At 36.1% G+C, this 20,595-nt stretch overlaps 1 protein-coding gene across 2 annotated transcripts; it reads right to left on the reverse strand.

Annotated features, from left to right (window-relative positions):
• Positions 1-11,720: 11,720 nt before the first annotated feature.
• cbx5 (chromobox homolog 5 (HP1 alpha homolog, Drosophila)) lies at positions 11,721-20,353 on the reverse strand. 2 transcript variants are annotated; one of them, XM_079402917.1, is made up of 6 exons: positions 20,212-20,353; positions 19,106-19,182; positions 18,168-18,383; positions 15,882-16,107; positions 15,356-15,456; positions 11,721-13,581 (listed from the first exon to the last, which is right to left on the reverse strand). In XM_079402917.1, exons 3-6 carry the CDS (start codon positions 18,305-18,307, stop codon positions 13,440-13,442), a joined length of 609 nt encoding a protein of 202 aa, XP_079259043.1. In that variant the 5' UTR covers positions 18,308-18,383; positions 19,106-19,182; positions 20,212-20,353; the 3' UTR covers positions 11,721-13,439. The 2 variants fall into 2 exon arrangements, with proteins under 2 accessions (XP_079259043.1, XP_079259044.1); XM_079402918.1 differs by having other exon boundaries at positions 11,723-13,581; positions 18,222-18,383; positions 20,212-20,329.
• Between the last annotated feature and the right edge of the window lie 242 nt (positions 20,354-20,595).

A 20,595-nucleotide genomic window follows, 5' to 3' on the forward strand; every position in this document is an offset into this window, starting at 1 on the left:
TACTGAAAAAACATCTATAAAAAACATGTAAATTTCAATTTCATTTTTTAATGTCTAAATTAATTCATCTAGAATTGTACCCACAGTAGTTTTTTTTTTTTTTTTGCTATGTTTAGAGTGATTTTATTTAACCATAATCCAACAAAACAGCCTACTTGGTTTATAAATATGTTTACTAGCATTTTCTCTTCACTAGGATGCTGCACTTCTTATATAGCTAACTGTTGTCAACACAATATATTTGTTATTTTCTATGTATGTTTCATAGGAAAGAATCTTCAGAACATAAATTGAGATGAATAGACATCTCTGTTATATTATTTAAATACACATTTGAATACAGTTGCTATTTATTTTGACTCTATACATAAAAAAACAATCAATACTATACTCACATACTTAGCTTGTCATGTTTCCCTCATCACACTGAGGAAACTGCACAAGTTACACATTTTATTAAAAACAATAAGCTCGTCAGCGCCCTCTGGTGCCCGTCAAACACCCACTTTTTTGTTTTTCTTTGTGTCTGATGTGATCGATATTTTTATCCCATTCCATCCTCAGTTTTCACATGAATACATTTCTATGTGTGCTCAAAATTATTTTTCTTTCAGATAAAACAAAACCTGACCATATTAGCACTGTCCAATAAAATAAATAACTGAGTCATAAAAAAAAAAAATCTAAATGATCATAAGTTTCAATATATACATACAACATATACACACACACACACACATATATATATATATATATATATATATATATATATATATATATATATATTGATAAAAGGAGATAATAATCTCTTGGATATTCTACTTATTTAATTTAACTTTTTAGATATTCTATTTAATAAATATCTATTCTCTGATATTTAATAAATGGATTTTATTGAATGAATACATTTTATGTAATTGTATCACATTGAGATAAGTTTATGATATTATTTTACTTACATTATAGAATCAAATAAATACATGAGTTATTGTGAATAAATGTTGAATAGATGCCAGAATTACTAACATCAAATGAAAATAGGAGCACATTACAATAGGAGCAATAGGAACACTGTGGCTATTTACAGGAGTGAACATGCCCTTAAGTACCCCATCTGTCTTCATTCACAAGCTCATAACTCTGTATAGAGCGCCATTTGTCCCACCGGTGCCAACTCTGATATAGTAACAGACGTTTGTCAGCGCTCCAATCACACTGCCAGAGGATCTTACTAGTATTTCACGTACCATTTTAGCAGTTTGTTGAAACTTCTCTTCTACAGGTTTAATCTGATGTTGAACAGCACATTATCTTAAATGCAAATCCTGCTCAGAAGGCCAGAGGGCAGTCAGTCACCACATCCCAACACACAAACTACAACCAGAGCACCAACCGAATGAGAAAACATAGCCTACATAGCTTTAGACAATTAATGCACACATAAACAGTCCTTAAAGATTTTTTTGAAAAAAAAAAAAATTATGGAGAGTTTATTATAAAGAAAGATTCTGTAGCACAGGCACAATTTCCATATGTCACAAAAATATGGTTGTTAAATATTAATAAATAAATGAAGAATAAAATGAAGCATTTAGGCTCTTTTTCGTTGTCCAAATAAAACCTGCTCATCATACTTCATGTGATAAACGACATCTGTGATTATTTTTCTAGAACAGGGGTTTTCAAACTGGGGACCACAAGGGGATGCTAGGGGGTAAATGTCTGAGGATAAAGTAAAAGAAAGAAATTTATCAAATTTGACATTATGACTGTTTAATTCTAGTCATAAATCAAGAGAATCAAGACTAATCATGGTTAAGTGCTGACAACCTTGTTTTAACAGTAATAAATAAAAATAAATCAATCAAAAAGTAGCCTATGTTTTCCTTTAAATTATTTATTTTGACGAGTAGCCTTCAATTAGTGTCAATAAAGCTTATGTTTATAAAACAATTCGGTGTTTATATGACTTCAGTCTACTGTTTTTGTACACAGTATAGCGTCTTTATACATGTAAATATAACAAATATGTAGCTATATAGTTTAGAAAAAGTGGATCTTCGTGTTTTTGTCAACAAAAAGTTTAAAAGTAGGACACCTGTGCGAACCAGAGGCGAATTTATTTCCACTAGAAATTACCTTTAGTATAATGTAGCATAATTTTGTTGGTTTCCATCTAACGCAATCGCATTTATATAATTAAAAATAGTGACGTTCCCCACAATACATCACGCTTAAAACCATGTTAAAGATGATATGCACTCACATGAATACTTGAAGCTGTTTATGCGCGAGATTATTCCTCTTGATGGAGCCGTGTTGAGTCACATGACCGATCGATAACTAAAGAATCCATTTATTATAACTTCAGTGACTCTTTCTGGGGATTATATTTTTACGCCAGCACGTAGGTGGCAACAAGTGAATCATTTTGTGTTTTAAACGAGTCATTGAATCATTTATTTAAACGAGTCGATCGAAAAGAGTCTTAAAGAGTTTTTAGACTGATTTAAATCAGCATCAGGTAAATGGCGCAACATTTGAGCTGTTGACATGTTTATCATTTATTAATAATAAATAAACAATAAAATATGAATGTATTCAGGGACAAAGTATATGTGCATAATATAATTCTGTACACTGAAAAAAAAAAAAAAAAAGATTGGCCATTGCGTTCAAGTTAGTCTGAATTCACTACATATAGGCTAATCCATTCAGAATTTGAATAAACGTTTTGTTTTCGTCCTGCTATAATATCCCAAAGTTTCACGAGTGACATATAAATCCCTCAAGGATTCATTTTCGAATGGGAGAAAATATTTCTCAGAATAGATGTTCAAGTAATGCAGAGTAATAGATTAATAGAGAAATATTTACATTTTCGTGTCAAAATATTTTTAAAATGCGGTTGCAATTATTTATAAAAGTAGCTAATGACTAGTAAATCTTACAATTCGTTCACTGTACATTTATTTATAATAAGACGCGTTTGTAACCCTGTTTTCAAAGAAGCTGGAGTTCATTTCTTGCAAGCAAGGACTAAATTTAACAGATGCACACAAACAAAATACGGGCAGAGCAAGCTCATTGTTTATTTGAAGAAAAATGTAAATATTGGGGGTTTATATGAATGTATTTCTGAAGGGAACTGACTTCTGAGAAGTTATCACTGCTGTTCCATAAACGCCACCTGCTGTCAGAGAGAGAAATTCAGCCTGTCTGCTGTTTTTGTTTTATGTAGGTTTAGCATAATCTCACAATGCTGAAGTCAGACCATTCAGTTTTTGCTTCAGATGTTGATGATAAAATCAAATTTGAAATAAAAAAAAAACCTGCTCATACTACATGTGTAGCATCTTTGTTTGTATCGTGATTAAAATGCTTAAAGTGCTTGGTTCTAATTTAATTTTTATTATTATTATTATTATGTTTAGTTGTTGTAGTAGCAGGAAAAAAATATTTACAGCCAGTAAATTTTCTCAAATCACCTGAAAATTTTGTTTGTATCATGATTAAAACGGTAGATTTGGCAATACGCTTTAGGCCATGCTTGCAAGAGTAGAAATTAGGACAAAAGTATTGTAATTTCCCTACTGTAGAATAAGGTCAAATAGTGAAATACTAATTTTCATTTATTTTACAGAATTGTTTTCCAATATTACTGTCATAGGAATAAAAATATAAAATTATTATTGTTATCATCATCATTATATAATTTGTTTGGCTTCCAAATTCACCAGTGTGAGTGTAATTTAGGCTGAGACACTAATAACTAAGAAGAGGACTGAGTCCACTTTAAACCTCAAGAACAAGTCAATTCACCAGCTTTTGTCTTTGTTTAGTTTGCACACTGAACCTGTGTTGGAGCTCTTCATTTTGAACTCTCAAAGTGCACCAGATAGATGAATTTAACTTTAAAATGTACAAACTTTTCTTCCAGGGGGCCATGCCCCTGGACACCCCTAGAGGGACCGCTGTAGGAATTCTCACTCCAAGCTGAACTCAAAAGTTGGCAGCCCTGTGTTATACCAAATTTGGTACTTACATTAACATTTTTGTTGACTGGTTTTAGAGGTGAAAATTTAAAAACAAACTTGAGTGTGTCATATCATTAGATAGTGTATTGTTACACCTCTAATCATTTTTTCAGGGTGAATTTATTTTTGAAAGTTAGTTTCTATGAAGACATACAGTAAAGTCTTGGATACGATAAGTAGGCCTATTATGTAGCCTACTGTATGAACTTATAATATTTAAAAAATTGCCTTGATGCAGATTAACCTTTTGGATAAAATCTAGACAAAATTTACAAAACTATTCTGCTTTAAATCTAAATCCTCATACATACCCTCATACAAGTTGAAAAAAAAAAATAAGGAATTAAATTAAACTACATTTAAAAATAAAAAAAGAGCAGATTTTCAGTGTGATCTTTTCAGTTATGCATTTTCTCTCAAAGACCAAATCTTCTTGTCCCTGAACATAAGGCCTCTGGCCCCCTGCAGTGCCCGCGGACTCAAAGGGTCCCTCCTTACCTGAATTTATGATGAGGAACCCCAAACAGCAGGAGGTTTCAGAAGCAGTAGTCCTGCGGCTGGCGGAGGCTCCAGCAGGGCAGTAAGTGAACCCAGCAGTGCCACTGTTGTTTCCTGCCACCCCTCCAGCCCCCTTCATCTCTCTCCGCCGGGCAGCACACACAGGAAATGTCTTTTCTGTTCCCTGTAAAGGAAAGCTTCTGGTGACCTTGCTGTAGCCAAGGTAACACATCTGCCATGCATTTTCACTTAGTTCGGCATCCCATTTAAAAGCATCTTTTAAGATCATTTTGAATTGTTTGTGATGAGATATTAGTCATACCGACTAAATGCATTTTGCAATCGACTATGGCTCTTTCATACACACACCATGGCTCTTTAACAAAGATATTTTCCTTTCCATGAGAAGCTAAACGTCAGCGTTACAGTCAGTTGCTTTCACCTCACTTACTGAGGAACAGACTGCCTTTCTTTCTTCACGTGTTTGTTAAACATTTGGACCCTGTTCCCTCTCCAAAAATGATGTGAGTCTCTCTATAGAAGGCTAAAGGAAACCAGGTGTGGACAAGCTGAACTCCAGAGGTCAGGAGTGGAAACATGCAACACAAATTTTTATGCACTGTTTTCACTCACAGTCTTCTAAGGATTGCTAATCAAATGCAGCATGCTGAAGCAGTTCATAACACTTCGGAGAACCAGCAATGCAACACATCTGCTCCCAACAAACAAACAGAAACCTTTGTGGAAGATAAATCATTTGTGGAAAAGCTCTCGTTGTCAAGACAGGATGATCTGAGGAAAGAGAGAGAGAGAGAGAGAGAGAGGAAGAGCCAGACAGAGATGTCGTCTGCAGAAGAGGCCATTTACTCAATCCTCTCATAATTCCTGGATTTCTGCAAGGCCATTCTGGTTGTAATGCAGAACAAATGGGAAATAGCTTTCTGGGAAGGTCTTCCTATTTTTAAAACCATAAGAATGTGTTTGTGTGCACTATATACAGCTGAGTGCATACATTTGTCATTGCATTTGTATCTACTAAATACATTTTCTTGCAGAATTTATAAAAAAAAATATATATATTTATATTTAAATTACATATTTTTATAAAACATTTTTTAAAAGATTTACACTCAGTACTCAGTTAAAAATATATAATTTTAATTTAGCCTTGTCTTTTATATATCTTGATTTTACACAAAATAATAAAAATTTAGGCCAATAATCCTGCTAACAAATGTTTACATCTCCTTGTTTCTTAATAAAGTTCTTGAGAATCAGTAAATGTTTGAACCTACACACAATAAAAGTTTGGGGTCAGTAAGAGCTTTATAAATATTTTTCTCTTTTACCATGGTTGCATTTATTTGATCAAAAATACATCAAAATACATTACAATTTAAAATACCTGTTTCCTACTTTAATATATTTTAAATTGTAATTGATTCCTATGATGCAAAGATTAATGTTCAGCATCAAGTTTCACTTACATGTTACTTTTGTAACATTATAAATGTCTTTACCATCCCCTTTGATCAGTTAAAGCGCTCTTGCTAAATAAAAGTATTAATTTCTTTACAAAAAAATAAAAATGCCACTCACCCCTAAATTTCGAATGGTGGCGTGTGTATTTATATATTTATAATCTGAAGATTAAACCATGTGATATTCATTAAATACATTTCAATAGCACTATTCTAAGGCCAAATTGGATAATTTACTTTTTTATATCGTTTGAACTCCAAATTCCTCCATCAGATACACGTTAAACTAGATCCGGTTGTTTATGAAATTATTTTCAGTTGCATAGCATGCCTGTCCTGAAAGCCAGGGGATTTCACAGAGATTCAATAGAGGAATCCCTGTCTCAAAGATCAGCTTCTTTCCTGAAAGCCCTATCAGTCATTATCTGACATTTTACGATTGAGATGCATGTGATGGGCCGGTGTTTCCATCGGACAGATGTGCCCGCAGCCCTTTAGTTTGCCAGCTGGGCCGTCCTGCACATGGCTGGGCCATTCTAGCTGCTGGATCACAGAGCCCTCTGTTTTCAGCCGCTACCAGATAACACAGGGTCCTCTGGGGATGCCGTAACTCTAGAGGCTCCATTGTGCCATGTCACGCTGCCTGTACTGCGGTCAGTGCGGAACTGTCAGTTTAAATGAGTGGCCGCGGGCCAGCGTCTGAACGTGTCTCTCCTGAATGTGAGTGGATTAGCACTCTCCACATCCAGCTCAGCCAGGAAACTCAAGAAGACTTTTAAAGCAAAATAGGCGCCGATAAGTCGCCATCATAAATTTGAGGACACATGCTGACTAAAAACACCCAAGTAATGTAAAGTGGGCTTCCTAGCCCTGAGGCATGATGGGATGCAGGAGAGGCCAGCAGGTGGGCACTTTTGGCTGACCTTAAAAGCTTGAGTGAAGAAAACATGGATGGATGCAACTGTCATCTAAGAAATCAACTTTATCAAAAATTAAATCTATAAAAAAGACGGTAACACTTTACTATATGCATTATAAAAGTACTTTAATGCATTTTAATGCACCTTATAATGTATTCTATGAGCATGTGACTAATTATAACCACATTTTAATACATTATCTATTCTTTGTTACAACTTTAGAGAGTATAGTGCATTAAAACACGCAACAAACAACCAATTTCAGATATAATAGAAGGACGAAATATGCAAATATGAAAACAATATTAATTTGATATATAATTTTATTATATAGTGAAATATTTTACATAAATTACCTGCATTTTAGAAATGTGCAATGTGTAGGCGTAATATATATATATATATATATATATATATATATATATATATATATATATATATATATATATATATATATATATATATATATATATTAAAATACAAAATGTATATATATTTCAGTGCATTATTTAAAAACTTTTAAACTTGCAATTTATATTTATCATTATTTATAATGTTTTGTATGATCTTGTGAATACAACATTTCTAATACATTTTAATATTTTTCTATTCATTGTTACAGTCTTATACAATAATATGCATTAAATATAAAAGGGAATCTGCAAATATTATAACATATTTTAACTGTACTTATTGTAATTATAACAATTATTTATGAAAACACATGTATTATAATGTACATTGTGAATACATTCATAAAGGCTACAAAGAAAAGTGTTACCAAAAATATTTTTTACAAATCCAAACGTTGACGGATTGTGGTAGTAACTTGTGTAATTATACTGATCTACATGCACAGAATCGATTCTGATAGCCGTGTGCCAACTCAAAGGTGTTTAATTGCTTCCCTCCAACACGGTGAATACACACAAGTGTGTCATTTCAGAGCAGAAGTGAGACGGTTACTGAGATTAACTGTGCAGTTAGTTCCAACTGCACTGTGATCAGTTTAGGCCTATGTAAGCATTAAATAACAGTCATCAGAGAAAACCGGGGCAATACTACTAAACGAAAAGCAATTGAAACCTACATTTAGAAGTGAATTTGGCCTACTATGATGAGGCTCTATCAGCAGTGTGGTCCATTTTTATGCAAGAGGAGGTCAGCCGTAACACATTTAAAGACGGGTGTTATATAAATCATAGAAATAAATATATAAATGCAGATGTGTAATTGCAGGGCCGGTGTAATTCTGGTGTTAGAATAATTCCATGTAGTTTAAAGGCTTGAAATAAACATTTTCGCCTAATAAAGGCTTGACATTATGTGACATTATCTCTTTCAGTCTTTCTCTCTCATCTTTAACGTCCCCTAAAAGAATTTACAGTCTAATTACAGAACACGGCACGTGTGAAAGGGACACAAATCAGCCATCATTAGGAAATGACAGAAAACTGCCATTTTGTAATTGAAGTATAGGTCTGAATCAATATTTAGAAGTCCCAGTAGGTTACAGAGTGACACAGAGACGGTGAAAAAAAAGAATGACGGTGTTGTATTCATTGTTAATTGTTAATAACTATTTCACTATATATTATATTATATAATTAATAATATATTATTATATAATATATAGTATAATAACATTCATATATATATATATATATATGTGTAAGCATAACCAGAAAAAAATAACCATAATAACCATAAACTGGATCATTAAATATATGTAATATATATTAAATACTAATAATAGTAATAGTAATTTTTCACAATATAAATATATTTTATTAGATATTTATAATATACTTAATATAATTATATTAATATATGTATATATAATAAATGCAATTTATAACATTAAACACTGGTCACAAGCCGATCATACCCAAATGTACCACAAATCTTAATGAAAGTATTAAAATGAATATTTATGATTTAGATGCCCAGATTTTTATAATTAGAATGTCCTTAAGGGATGTAATATTTCAACAGCGAAACTCGTCGTGCAGCGCGCTGTAAATAATACATACAAAGTAATGTAATGATTTGCTCAAAGCTAATTTAAAAAAGCCCATGAATCAGTTCATAGAGCAATCCACACTGACATTTACAGGGAGCGCTCATTCAGCTCCCTGCCTCCAAAAGTTCCAGCACCAGAATGGGCCGTTCATAGAGAGCTTTGCTATTAAATGCAGTTCTAATAGGCTTTCTCGCCACGCTGTATCTCCTTCCCCCTGCCGAGCATCTCCGGATAGCAAAGCTCGCGCTGTCTGTCGGCCCCTGCCCCACCCTATCTCAGCTTTTACCTCTGGCCTGTTAAAAATGATATCAGCTCCTGGAGGGCGAGCATTAGCATTTGCATTTTATTGGAGGCATGGAGATTTAGAGCAGTGGATACATCAGCTCTGAGCAGACAGAATTAGTTAACAATGCATTATCTGCCTTTTATGGCGGCCATAATTCTCTCACTCCCCTGGCTAGGGGAAGAGATGGGGGTGGAGGAGGACTGGACATAACGCCAGACTGCTCGCTCCACGGTGGGGGCTTCTGGGCGAGGATGGGCTTTGTTTCTCGATGCTTTGCTGCGCATTAAACGCAAAGAGCATCGCTGCGGCATTACACTTCACGATTCGAACAACAGCCCAATGAAGGGCCGATAACCGTCTCCAAAGGTCACGGCTAACGGCGTGACCTTGCGTTCTTAATGACGCCGCACATAATCACACTATAAAATTCAGCAGAATCGTGGTGTAATCACGCTTGCGTGTGCGTTTAGGCTTTTTAGGTTCGGAAAGGGATTCGGAAACCGTCGCATATCGCGCTTATGAGGCCTACAGGACGCCGATCGCTGATCCGAAGGAAGCGACGGCACTCGAGTGCACTTTGTGTGTGCGTTCCAGTGGTTTGGATGGTGCTGCAGTGTGGATCGAACACACTGCTGCAGTCTTCCCCTCCCAAACTCCAGCCCTCGACCACAGCTGTTCAGTGGTCCCCTTGACAGCCATCTATTAGAGCTTATGCGCAGCAAAAACCCATCGGACCACATGCATCCCAGAAATCATGCACACAGACTCTATTTCGCCGCTCGCTGACTTTTTTGCCTCAGCAAACATATTCAAAGCGTGCACTCTTTGCTTATTGGTAAAAACGTCACTCAGGAAAGGCAAGCCCCAACGTTCTGCTCATAGTTCAACATTGTGGGTTTTACCACGGGGAATATGACTTTAAAGGAATAGTTTGTCCAAAAGTTCAAATTCTGTGATCATTTACTCACCCTTACGCCATTCCAAACCTGTATGACTTTCTTTGGTGAAAAGTTATTTTTAAGAAATAAATATATACCTTAAAAATAAAGGTTCTAAAAGTTTTTTGTTTTTTTTGCAGCAATGCCATAACCATTTAAAAGAACCATTTTGTATGTGTGTAAAGAACATTTTAATAATCTAAAGAACCTTTTGTGTATTGGAAAGAATCCATGGATGGTTTTTCCAAGCCAATAAAGAACTACCATTTTTGGTTCCCCGGACAATTTTTCAGTGAACAGTTCTTAAAAGAACCACTTTTTCTTAGTGTAAAGGACATTCTAATATTCTAAAGAACTTTTTTGTGGATTAGAAAAGTTCTATGGACATTAAAGGTTATTCATGGAACCATCATTGCCAAAAAAAAAAGAATCTATTTTCTCAGTGTGAAGGGTATTTTAATAATCTGAAGAATATTTCTCCACTTTAAGGAACCTTTTGTGCAATGGAAAGGTTCCATGCTCTTAAAAATAATGTTTTGTTGGTTCCATGAAGAACCTTCAACATCTATGGAATCCTTCCATTGGACAAAAGGTTCTAGAGAAGAAAATCTTCTAAATTCTTCTTTAGAATACAATTTTCTTCACACTAAGAAAATATTGGTTCCTTTGAGAACTGATCACTGAGAGGTTCATTGGGGAAGCAAAAAATGTTCTTCTATGGCATCACTGCAAAATCACTTTTTATATGGATGTTAAAGGTTCATCATGGAACCATCGATGCCAATAAAGAATCTTTCATTTAATTTTGGTCAAACTATTCATTTAACACACTAATTCTAATTCATTTCAAGTCATTTTGCTCCCGTTTTCAAATGTGACTTCACATACTCTATTCTCCATCTCTCCTGATCTTACATTCCTCGAGTCCTGGTGGAGCAGAGCGAGTGTGACAGCTCTCCAGCATTCCATAAAGCATAAATGCAGCCTCTCAGCTATCTGCTGAGACTTCTGCTCCCCAGGGCTGAAAATTTACTAGTGACCTCTGCATTCCATTTCAGAGCTGAACCGCTTCCCCCTTTTCCCCTTTGGAAAATTCCACTGCCACTGAGGTAGTCGAGAAAACGGTATTACAGGGAGGGGTTATGGCTCAGACACCACCTCTCTTAAGACTCTGGACTGTGTGGAGCCATGAAGGAGCTACAAGCCACATTCACAATAGGCCAAATGTCTCAGAAACACGATACAAATGGAAAAGAGTGAACTGGAAGTCTATATAATGAGGATAAAGCAAATCTGCAGGGACAGGCTATTGTCATCATCCGTATGATATGACTGCGATATTGAATATCTGTGAAATTGATAATGAGTGGACTATGGAAACAGTGTATGGCATTCATATAAATGTTCTGCATAGGAAATTGCACAAAACATGTAAAATTGGCATTAAACTGCATCAAGACTGGGTCGAAATAGAGAAATAAGTTGATATACGAGCTCTGAAATATCAGTGCTCCAATATCAGTGAATAGAATGCATTTATAAGCCAAATATTTTATTTTTAGTAAGAATGAAAAGTACAAATACACCCAGGAATCCTTTTTGTTTTTTACTGTATACAGAATCCCTATGCAACTTATGGTGTACATTTTTTGGCAAGTAGAAACAAGTAGGCAAGACTTGCTCCACTATGACATCTGCTGGTACACATCAGCACTGCTTTTCAGGTTAAACTTAACACTGCACTAAATGAGAAGATGCTTATCTGATTTGTTAAAATAAATGCTTTTAAATTGCGCTTTATCACAAACATTGAATACAGTGATTACTTCATAATCTCAGCACTACAATGAAATTTATTTTGTTTGACTTGAATCAGAAAGCCAAGGTTTAGGGTTTCCAGAAACGTTCAACTGTTAGTGTTGAAAACTAGATTTACTACAGTATGGTACAGGACATTAAAAAAGGCTATGCACTTAACATAGCAAAAGACAACTATTGTTGCACATTTGAAAAACAACTGCTAGTCATTTGAATAAATGATCATGGAAGGGATGGTCCTTTTGTAATATAACAAAAACCATACCAAAAATGAAGAAAAATGTAACTACACAATGTTCAACCCTGTTTAAAAACATTCCCCCACATTACAAACATCTCAAGCTAAACCTTTCTCCGTATTCTACTGCTGTCAGTGGACTGCACCGTACATTTCAAATAAAACAAGTTATTTTCCTGCTGTAAATGATCTCGAAGGAGTAGCTTTTGTTCAGTGGCTTTGCAAAGCACTACAGAGCACAAGACTCTAATATAGGCATGTAACCTTGATAAACACCATTTTATTGAGTCAACTCTAGGTTAAAAAAGTAATAAGAACCCGACATATGATTAAACTACCACGTGAATGAGAACAGCTCTGAGTTCATGAGGTCAAACAGGGAATGTGTTCACCAAATCAGCCACAAGAGGGAGCATATCAGTTAAACCTATGGTGCATCATGGAAAGAGTGTAGAAACAAATAAAAACGTCCCATTACACACTCACATGATGACGATTGTCTGCCCTCCTCTAAGCAACAGTGATAAGTTCAAAGGTAAGAGTGGTAAAAATGGGCCAATTCTTAAAGTAGGAGAGTTTTACATTAGAGGGAGAGGGGGGGGGGGGGGGGGGGGGGGGGGGTATCATTATTAAAGTTAATATGGTCATACAGCAAAATTAATTCCACCTGATTAAAAAAACAAAAACAAGCAGAAATCAGTAGAGGGTGACATCAGCTTGTGAAATAAAACCAACGCCGTCACGTGTTTATCTAACGTTTTAAATGTTAAACGCACACGCAACTGATATTTTCAGTCATTTCCAGCAACACTACCAAATCAACTGTGAATGAAAGTTAAAAGTTTGACATGTACGGGTTTCCATTGTTTCACATCTAAACTAGCACACAACACATCATAAGAACATAGTTGTAGGGGCACAAATACACAAATTATGACAAAATAGAAGGAAGATCAGAGAGATCACATTCCACCGCTCTGCTGCAGCCGCCGTTCGCCATGGCCTTTCGGTTTGTCTGGTGAGAGATGCTTTTTCATGAAGGGTGGACGGAGGTTGTCATGGTGGGCAGTAACCTCCATTACTTGCTGGCCGTTGTTTTTTACTAAATGGTCCGTTAAAAGTTGGCTATGAGAGTGTCACCGGTGTGACAAAGGGCACAAGGTTTGGAGGACTCAGCGTCTTTCCTCCCCCCTCTGCCCTTTAAACCGCTGTGGCGCTCTTTTCCTTCTTGTCGCCATCTTCGTGCCAGGTCAGACGCTCCTCGTAGAAGGCAATGACGATCTGTGGGCACTTGTGATTGGCTTCCTTCGCAAGCACAAGGTCTGCCTCATCAGAGTCCTTCCTGTGGTGGGACATCAGCAACAAAGCAAAGACAAATTTGCATTAAGTAGACAATTGCCGTGTTTTACATCAGCATTAGCTTCAGTTCTAATTGAAACTGTGACTTTAAAATCCTCAAATGCCCTTAACTTGTTAGTTAAAGCTTCTTCAAGCTTAAAAAGACATCATGATTGGCTAACCTCCAGATACTACAGCAGTTCAAACTGATCCAACATCAAGCATGGACTTTATTTACATTTATTGCATACTATACTGTCATAAAAATCTGAGTTTCTAAAGAGTTTTTAAAATCAGGTTTAATACTTTAACACCTTTTAAGACCTGCAAAGATAAAATGAAGACTGTAAGTCCATGCAGAATAAACATTTACAATTTCAAAATCATGTAACTCAATCTTTTACTCTATTAAACAGACTGGGGCAATACAAATGTATTGACATTTTATTGAAGTTTATGCACTAATGTATCAATACATAGAGATGAATTACACCTTGCTGATACAATAACATAACCACACAGTCATAATTCATCAACAGTATAAGTGTTGGCTAAGTATAAAATGTGTGGTATTCACTGTTTGCAAACTGCTCTGAAACTGCCAGCCTGTAGAAATCCTAAAGGCTCTGAGTTTAGTCTCTGAATGTGCAGCAATCACATTTAAGTCACAGCCTTATGAAGTTTAATCATCACATTAGGCCGTAGAGTCACCCCTGTTTCTTTGTCCACAAATTTAAAACCTCTAAATATGATACTTTTGTTATACCAGTTATGGCCTTAAATTAGATCAAACTATATTTAAGACTTTTTCAGAACCAATGAAAACCCTGAAAAAATAAATTCAACCCTAAGGAGCTATGCATATTTGATTACAGCTTTATATTAGAAGACATTTCCGCAATAGTAATGTCTAAATTTGTAAAACCCGTGAACACAAAGTTTTTTTTGAATGCAACTATGCCGATTAATTATGGTTTATTTTATTGTATTACGCCACTGTAAAACTAGTAATGTTTGACCAATGGAACATTTAGGCAAAAGACAATTAGGATTTTATGGTGCCAAACACGCTATACAATGCAAAAGGCTACACCTGAACTAAACAATGCATTTCTGCCACATTCTATAAAGAAAATGCACACATGAAAAGAATCATAAAAGTAACGGGTTTATGGACTCCGGGTTTGTAATTTCTGTAGTCTGTCTGTCAAAGTGCACATTTTTATGTATGCTAAGCTAAACATACCCTGTACAGTTTGTGTACCAGTCAGAAACTGCAATTATATTTTATGTAAAAAACACATGAGAAATACAGAAACTGTAAAACAGACAAATAAATGCTGTGAGGAGACTAAAATGAAGGGTTTCAAATGTACAGGTGTAAATAGGAATAGAATGGTGACAAAAGAATAATGGTTGTACAGCCTCACACAGGGCAGGAGTGTGAACGTGAGCAAATTTGACACAAAGAAACGAAGAATGGGACAGTTTGCATCATTTCAGACATAATGCCAGGTGTAAATGTGGCCATTGACACTATTGTCCTAACACCCGTCTCGGGTGATCAAATCACAATTGGTCAGTTGAGGCACTCCCCTGATTACTCATGGTGTCTACATGCATCTCCTGTGACCACTTGTGATAAGATTTAAATTAAATTTCAACAACAAACGCCCACTAGAATATGGTCAGACTTGTGGCTTTGGTTCAGATATGTTTCTAAGGAGAGATTCATTCAAATAAATTGCTCCCGATATGTAAAGAAGCATTTCACTCACCACTTCATAAGGAACATAAGGTCTCCACAGGAGTCTGTTGCTCCAATAATCTTCTCAGGCTCCAGGCCTCGCTCAAAACCTCTTGCTACAAGGATTTCATCCTAGAAAGAACCACAATCAAAAATCGTTGTTTAAAACAAACCAATCCATCATAAAGGCACTTAACTGTAAACCTTTGATTCTGTCCAAAATACGAGCCCATAATGCAAAATAATTCTTACTGCACCCATCCTCTGCAGAGGATCCATGGGTGAGAAAGTGATGTAAAGCTAAAACTCTCCAAAAATCTCTCTCAATGAAAAGAAAATCATCTACATCTTGGATGGCCTGAGGATGAGTACATTTTCAGCAAATTTACATTTTTGGCGGAACTATTCCTTTAAGCAAGTAATGAGCTAAGAAACATTTTAGAGAGAATTTCAACCCTCTGGATGTTGTTGCAATATCAGGATGGATATTGCATGATAATTACATTTAAATGAAGTTCAAGCGAAGGCCCTTAAACCTTTTTTTGTTAAGCTCTTACCTCCTTTTTCTTTTTGGGTTTGCTGCTGCTTCCGTTCTCTTCCTCTGAGTTTTTCCTCTTGCTGGTGCTGCTGCTACCATCTTTGGGACGGGCTGAAGAAGAGCCTGTGCTGGAGGGCTTGCTGCTGGGTGTGCTTCCACTGCTTCCTTTTTTATAGGTCTTCATGAACTCGCCGATAAGCTCTGGACAGTCCAGGTTCTTCTCTGGTTCCCATGTGTTGTGTTTGCTGCAAAACAATGCATGATTCATGCACGATAAACTAAAACCACTGGATTTCCTCACATCATAGATACGCCTTCAGGAAGTTTACATACTATGACAAAACTATGTTCTTGAAACAATTTTTTTTTTTTTAAATCAGACTTATCCACTTCATCTCAATGTAAAAAATTACTGATGTTTTTCATAGTCATGCATTTTAACATGTTGAGCCTAAAAATGTGTGGTAAACGCTAGGCGCGTAGCTTTCTCCTTCTTTCCAAAGCGCTCGGTAGCTTTCGCTCCCATGGCGTCTGCCGTAGCTAAGCAACCATGACCTGCGCTCTCTTTGAAGACGCAGAAGTTTCAGCAAAGAATAAAATGGATTTCCAGCACTAAAAACCAATTGCAGTAGCTCTACTACTATATTTATTTAAAAATGGCTATCCACATACAGCTATGATCAGCTGTTCCTTCATCTTGGCCGAGCTTTCAATGTTGTTACGGGACAGGATGAAGCCTATTGGTTGGTTCTTGTCACATGACCTGCGGTGCACTTGCGGCATTCTGAAAAGTTGAAATGTTTCGATGCGGTGCGGACACACCTGGAAAAAACGAGCACGTCGCTTCCATGAGCGTGCATATCACATTTGAAATAACGAACTTGAGCGTGCAAAAGACGCGACATGTGAACGGCCCTAAGACTTTTACATGCAGTAACACAAACCCACATCTTCTTGAGATTAAATAGTCTACACTACTTATTAAAGGATTAGTTCACTTTCAAATTAAAATTTCCTGGTCATTTACTCACCCCCATGTCATCCAAGATGTTTATTTATTTATTTCTTCAGTCGAAAAAGAAATTAAGGTTTTTGATGAAAACATTCCAGAATTTTTATAAGCACAAATGCTCTCCTTGCTCTGTTCTGCGATGCGCGTTCATGACTTCACGCAATACTTAACTGCGTGGAAAAGGTCACGCTTGACGTAGGCGGAAGTACAGAGTCAGTGTTTACAAGTTGAACGTGCAAATACTAAGTCAAAAGCAGTTTACAAAAAAAGGGAGTTAAAAGGTAAAACAACGATGTCGGACGATTTTGAACTTGGAGGAGAAGATGAGATGGAGCCTACGTCAAGCGTGACCTTTTCAACGTAATTATTGCACATCACATTATACGCACATCACAGAACAAAGCAAGACGAGCATTTTGTGTTTATAAAACATATACATTTTTTTTTAAATGACCAATCGTTTCACTAGATAAGACCCTTATTCATCGTCTGGTAACATTTATAGCCCTTTGAAGCTGCACTGAAACTGTAATTTTGACCTTCCGACCGTTTGGAGTCCATTGAAGCTAACTACATAGATAAAAATCCTGGAATGTTTTCATCAAAAACCTTAATGTCTTTTCGACTGAAGAAACACATAAACATCTTGGATGACATGGGGGTGAGTAAATTATCAGGAAATTTGAATTTGAAAGTAAACTAATCCTTTAAAGGAACACTCCACTTTTTTTGGAAATAGGCTCATTTTACAACTCCCCAAGAGTCAAACAGATGAGTTTTACCGTTTTTTAATCCATTCAGCCGATCGGTAGCACTTTTAGCTTAGCATAGATCATTGAATCGGATTAGACCATTAGCATTTGGTCATCAAAAATGACCAAAGAGTTTCGATAATTTTCCTATTTAAAACTTCTGTAGTTACATCGTGTACTAAGGCCGATGGAAAATGAAAACTTGCGATTTTCTAGGCTGATATGGCTAGGAACTATGCTCTCATTCCGGCATAATAATCAAGGAACTTTGCTGCGGTACCATGGGTGCAGCAGGCGCAATGATATTACACAGTGCCTGAAAGTAGCCCAGCTCAGTAGCCTATGATATAGCTGGGGACTACTTTCAGGCGCTGCGTAATATCATTGCGCCTGCTGCACCCATGGTGCTACCGCCAGACCCGGAGATTGGCTGAATGGATTCAAAAACAGTAAAACTCAACTGTTTAACTCTTGGGGAGTTGTAAAATTAGCCTACTTCCAAAAAAAGTGGAGTGTTCCTTTAAGTACAATGAAGACTTACTCTGAAAAGCCTTTCCACTTCAGGAAATATTCCACACGGCCCTTCACAACTCGCCTGTCCAAGACCTTCTCCACTACATACTCTTCCTCATCTGAGGAAGCAGCCTCATCATCTTCACGATTCTGGTTCTTCTTTCCCATGGCTTATTCTTAATGTCTTTCCTATGAGCAAGTGTGACCTGTGTGGCTCCCTGGTCCAGGGAGGAAAGTGTTCCTACTGAAAAAAAAAAAAAGTGTTATCAAAGTTAGAAACAAGGCAGTCCTTTACCATACAAAAATACAAAAAGAAGAGTGTATTTGACTGTTCAGATCAGATGTATATTCATTTCAAATATATTTTGAATATAAACAAACATCAGACGTCAAAATAGATATGCGCATTAGGTCTTGCAGTGTAAACGTCTAATAAATCTATTGCTGTCAGTTATGTAATTAATATTAATCTACCAATACTACTGATAATAATTTGAGAAAGTATTAATTTACTACATCTAATTCATACAGTAAAGTATATGCTAGAGTTTTAACTTCTACTGGTGATATATAATGATAGTGATGTTAAAAATGTAGAAAAGGAATTTACTTCTATGGTCTTGCAATTAAATTTGATTACTCACTGTTCTCTTTAATAATTGCCTGGTGACAAAATACATTGTTTACTTAAGGAATTAGTTAGCAGTAGTTTCTGCTGTGGTACTGTAAATCATAAAAAAATTCACTGGTCTAAGTATTACCGATATTGTATGGCATTAATATGGTCTGTTGTCTATATTGTGAAAATTCTATCTCCATATCATTCCATATAAAAATAACCATATCATGAACTAAAGTGACTCTTAACATGACAACAACAAATGCTGGATAGTATGAGAAAAATATCACGACTTAAGGTCAAACCTTTCTTACCTTAAAAATCAATAATTTTTTTTAGACACTCACCTACAGTATTCTATTTGAGGATGAGCGTGACCTCTTAAAGTGCAGATGATTCTTGGATTACAGCATTCAGAGCTCCCCTAAACAAATACAATTCATTGAAACATTATTGCACTTACACATAACCAAAATGTATATCAATAAACATGCATAAGGAGAAACGCATTCAGAGACTCTTAGAAATAGACACACAAAAGATCAGCATGCCTTTGATTTGAGGAGCTGTATAAGTATTTTCAACTTTAAAATATGTTTAATTGTTAGTAAACATTGCGCACCACACACTGTTATCAAAGCTAAAGGAACAACAATGCATGCAGTCTGTAAACATTACATTAAAAGCAAGCTGTTATATTGGGATGCAATTCCTATTTTCATTTACCAACATACATATTTAATCAACCTTGCACTACAAATGCGATAAACCAGCCATGTGTTCTTATCATACTGTCTTGAAGGATTTTAGCAAGCAAGGCCAAACAATGTGAAAACATTGAACAGCCCTGCACGACTCTCACGTTTTCATAGTTTCACATCGCATGCCATATGATATCTAATTCCCAATGCATTTATTCCAAAATACGAAACATATTTCACATCGTAAACTGATTTAAATGCACTGCTAACATTTAGCTACATAAGTCCCATTGATTGCAACTGTTTGCCTCGCTGTAAGCTCATTTCGAAATAGCAACAGAACAAAAACACTGAAAGAGAGCAATACAATGAGAGCATAATTTCATGCGTTTGCTGGTGTTGTGTTTGTGTATAACGCAAGCTCAACTAGCCAATGCCTGAAAAAAATAATAAACAAGGCGCACATGATAGCAGGCTAATATAGCTCAGTTAGCATACACGCTCCACTTCTTTCTTCGGTTTTGTACATCTAACCGCAGCAAGCAAAGCATTCGTGTGCTTTTTCGCATTTATTTGAATATTATCGTCGTGCTAGCTAGTGAGCCTTTGCTTAGCAACAGCGCGGGCCGAACTGATTTCACCTGATCCTATCATGTTAAAACGTTATACTAACGGATTAAATCATTTCCTATGCAAAGAGAACATACAATGGCATATTCTGACGTTAATGTGGATAATTATTGTATACTTACTGAGATATGTTTCGATGTTTTCTTATTTGTGTTGGATAATGAAGCTGAAGCGGCGGCGGCTTTTTTCCCTGCACACAGGACAGGAGTTTGCTGCCTTTAGCGCACGCATCCGTCCAGTGGCGCGTCCAGCCAATCAGAGTGCGCCTGAGCGAACCGCTCTCGCGCCAAAAACGGACTCACGCGAATACAATGGGATGCGCACGCGTTACACGGCAGCTAAAACCCACAGACTTTGCTGAATGTTTCTGATATTTCTGAATGTTTCTGATATATAGAAAAACACATATTTTCATATAAGATGCATGAGTGCCTTTGAATAAGGGATGAACGTTATATAGAAGCTGTGTGAATAAAATTATAACTTGTAAATTACTAGTACCCTCA

This window comes from Barbus barbus, assembly GCF_936440315.1.
Source record: "Barbus barbus genome assembly, chromosome: 41".
Taxonomy (NCBI): domain Eukaryota; kingdom Metazoa; phylum Chordata; class Actinopteri; order Cypriniformes; family Cyprinidae; genus Barbus; species Barbus barbus.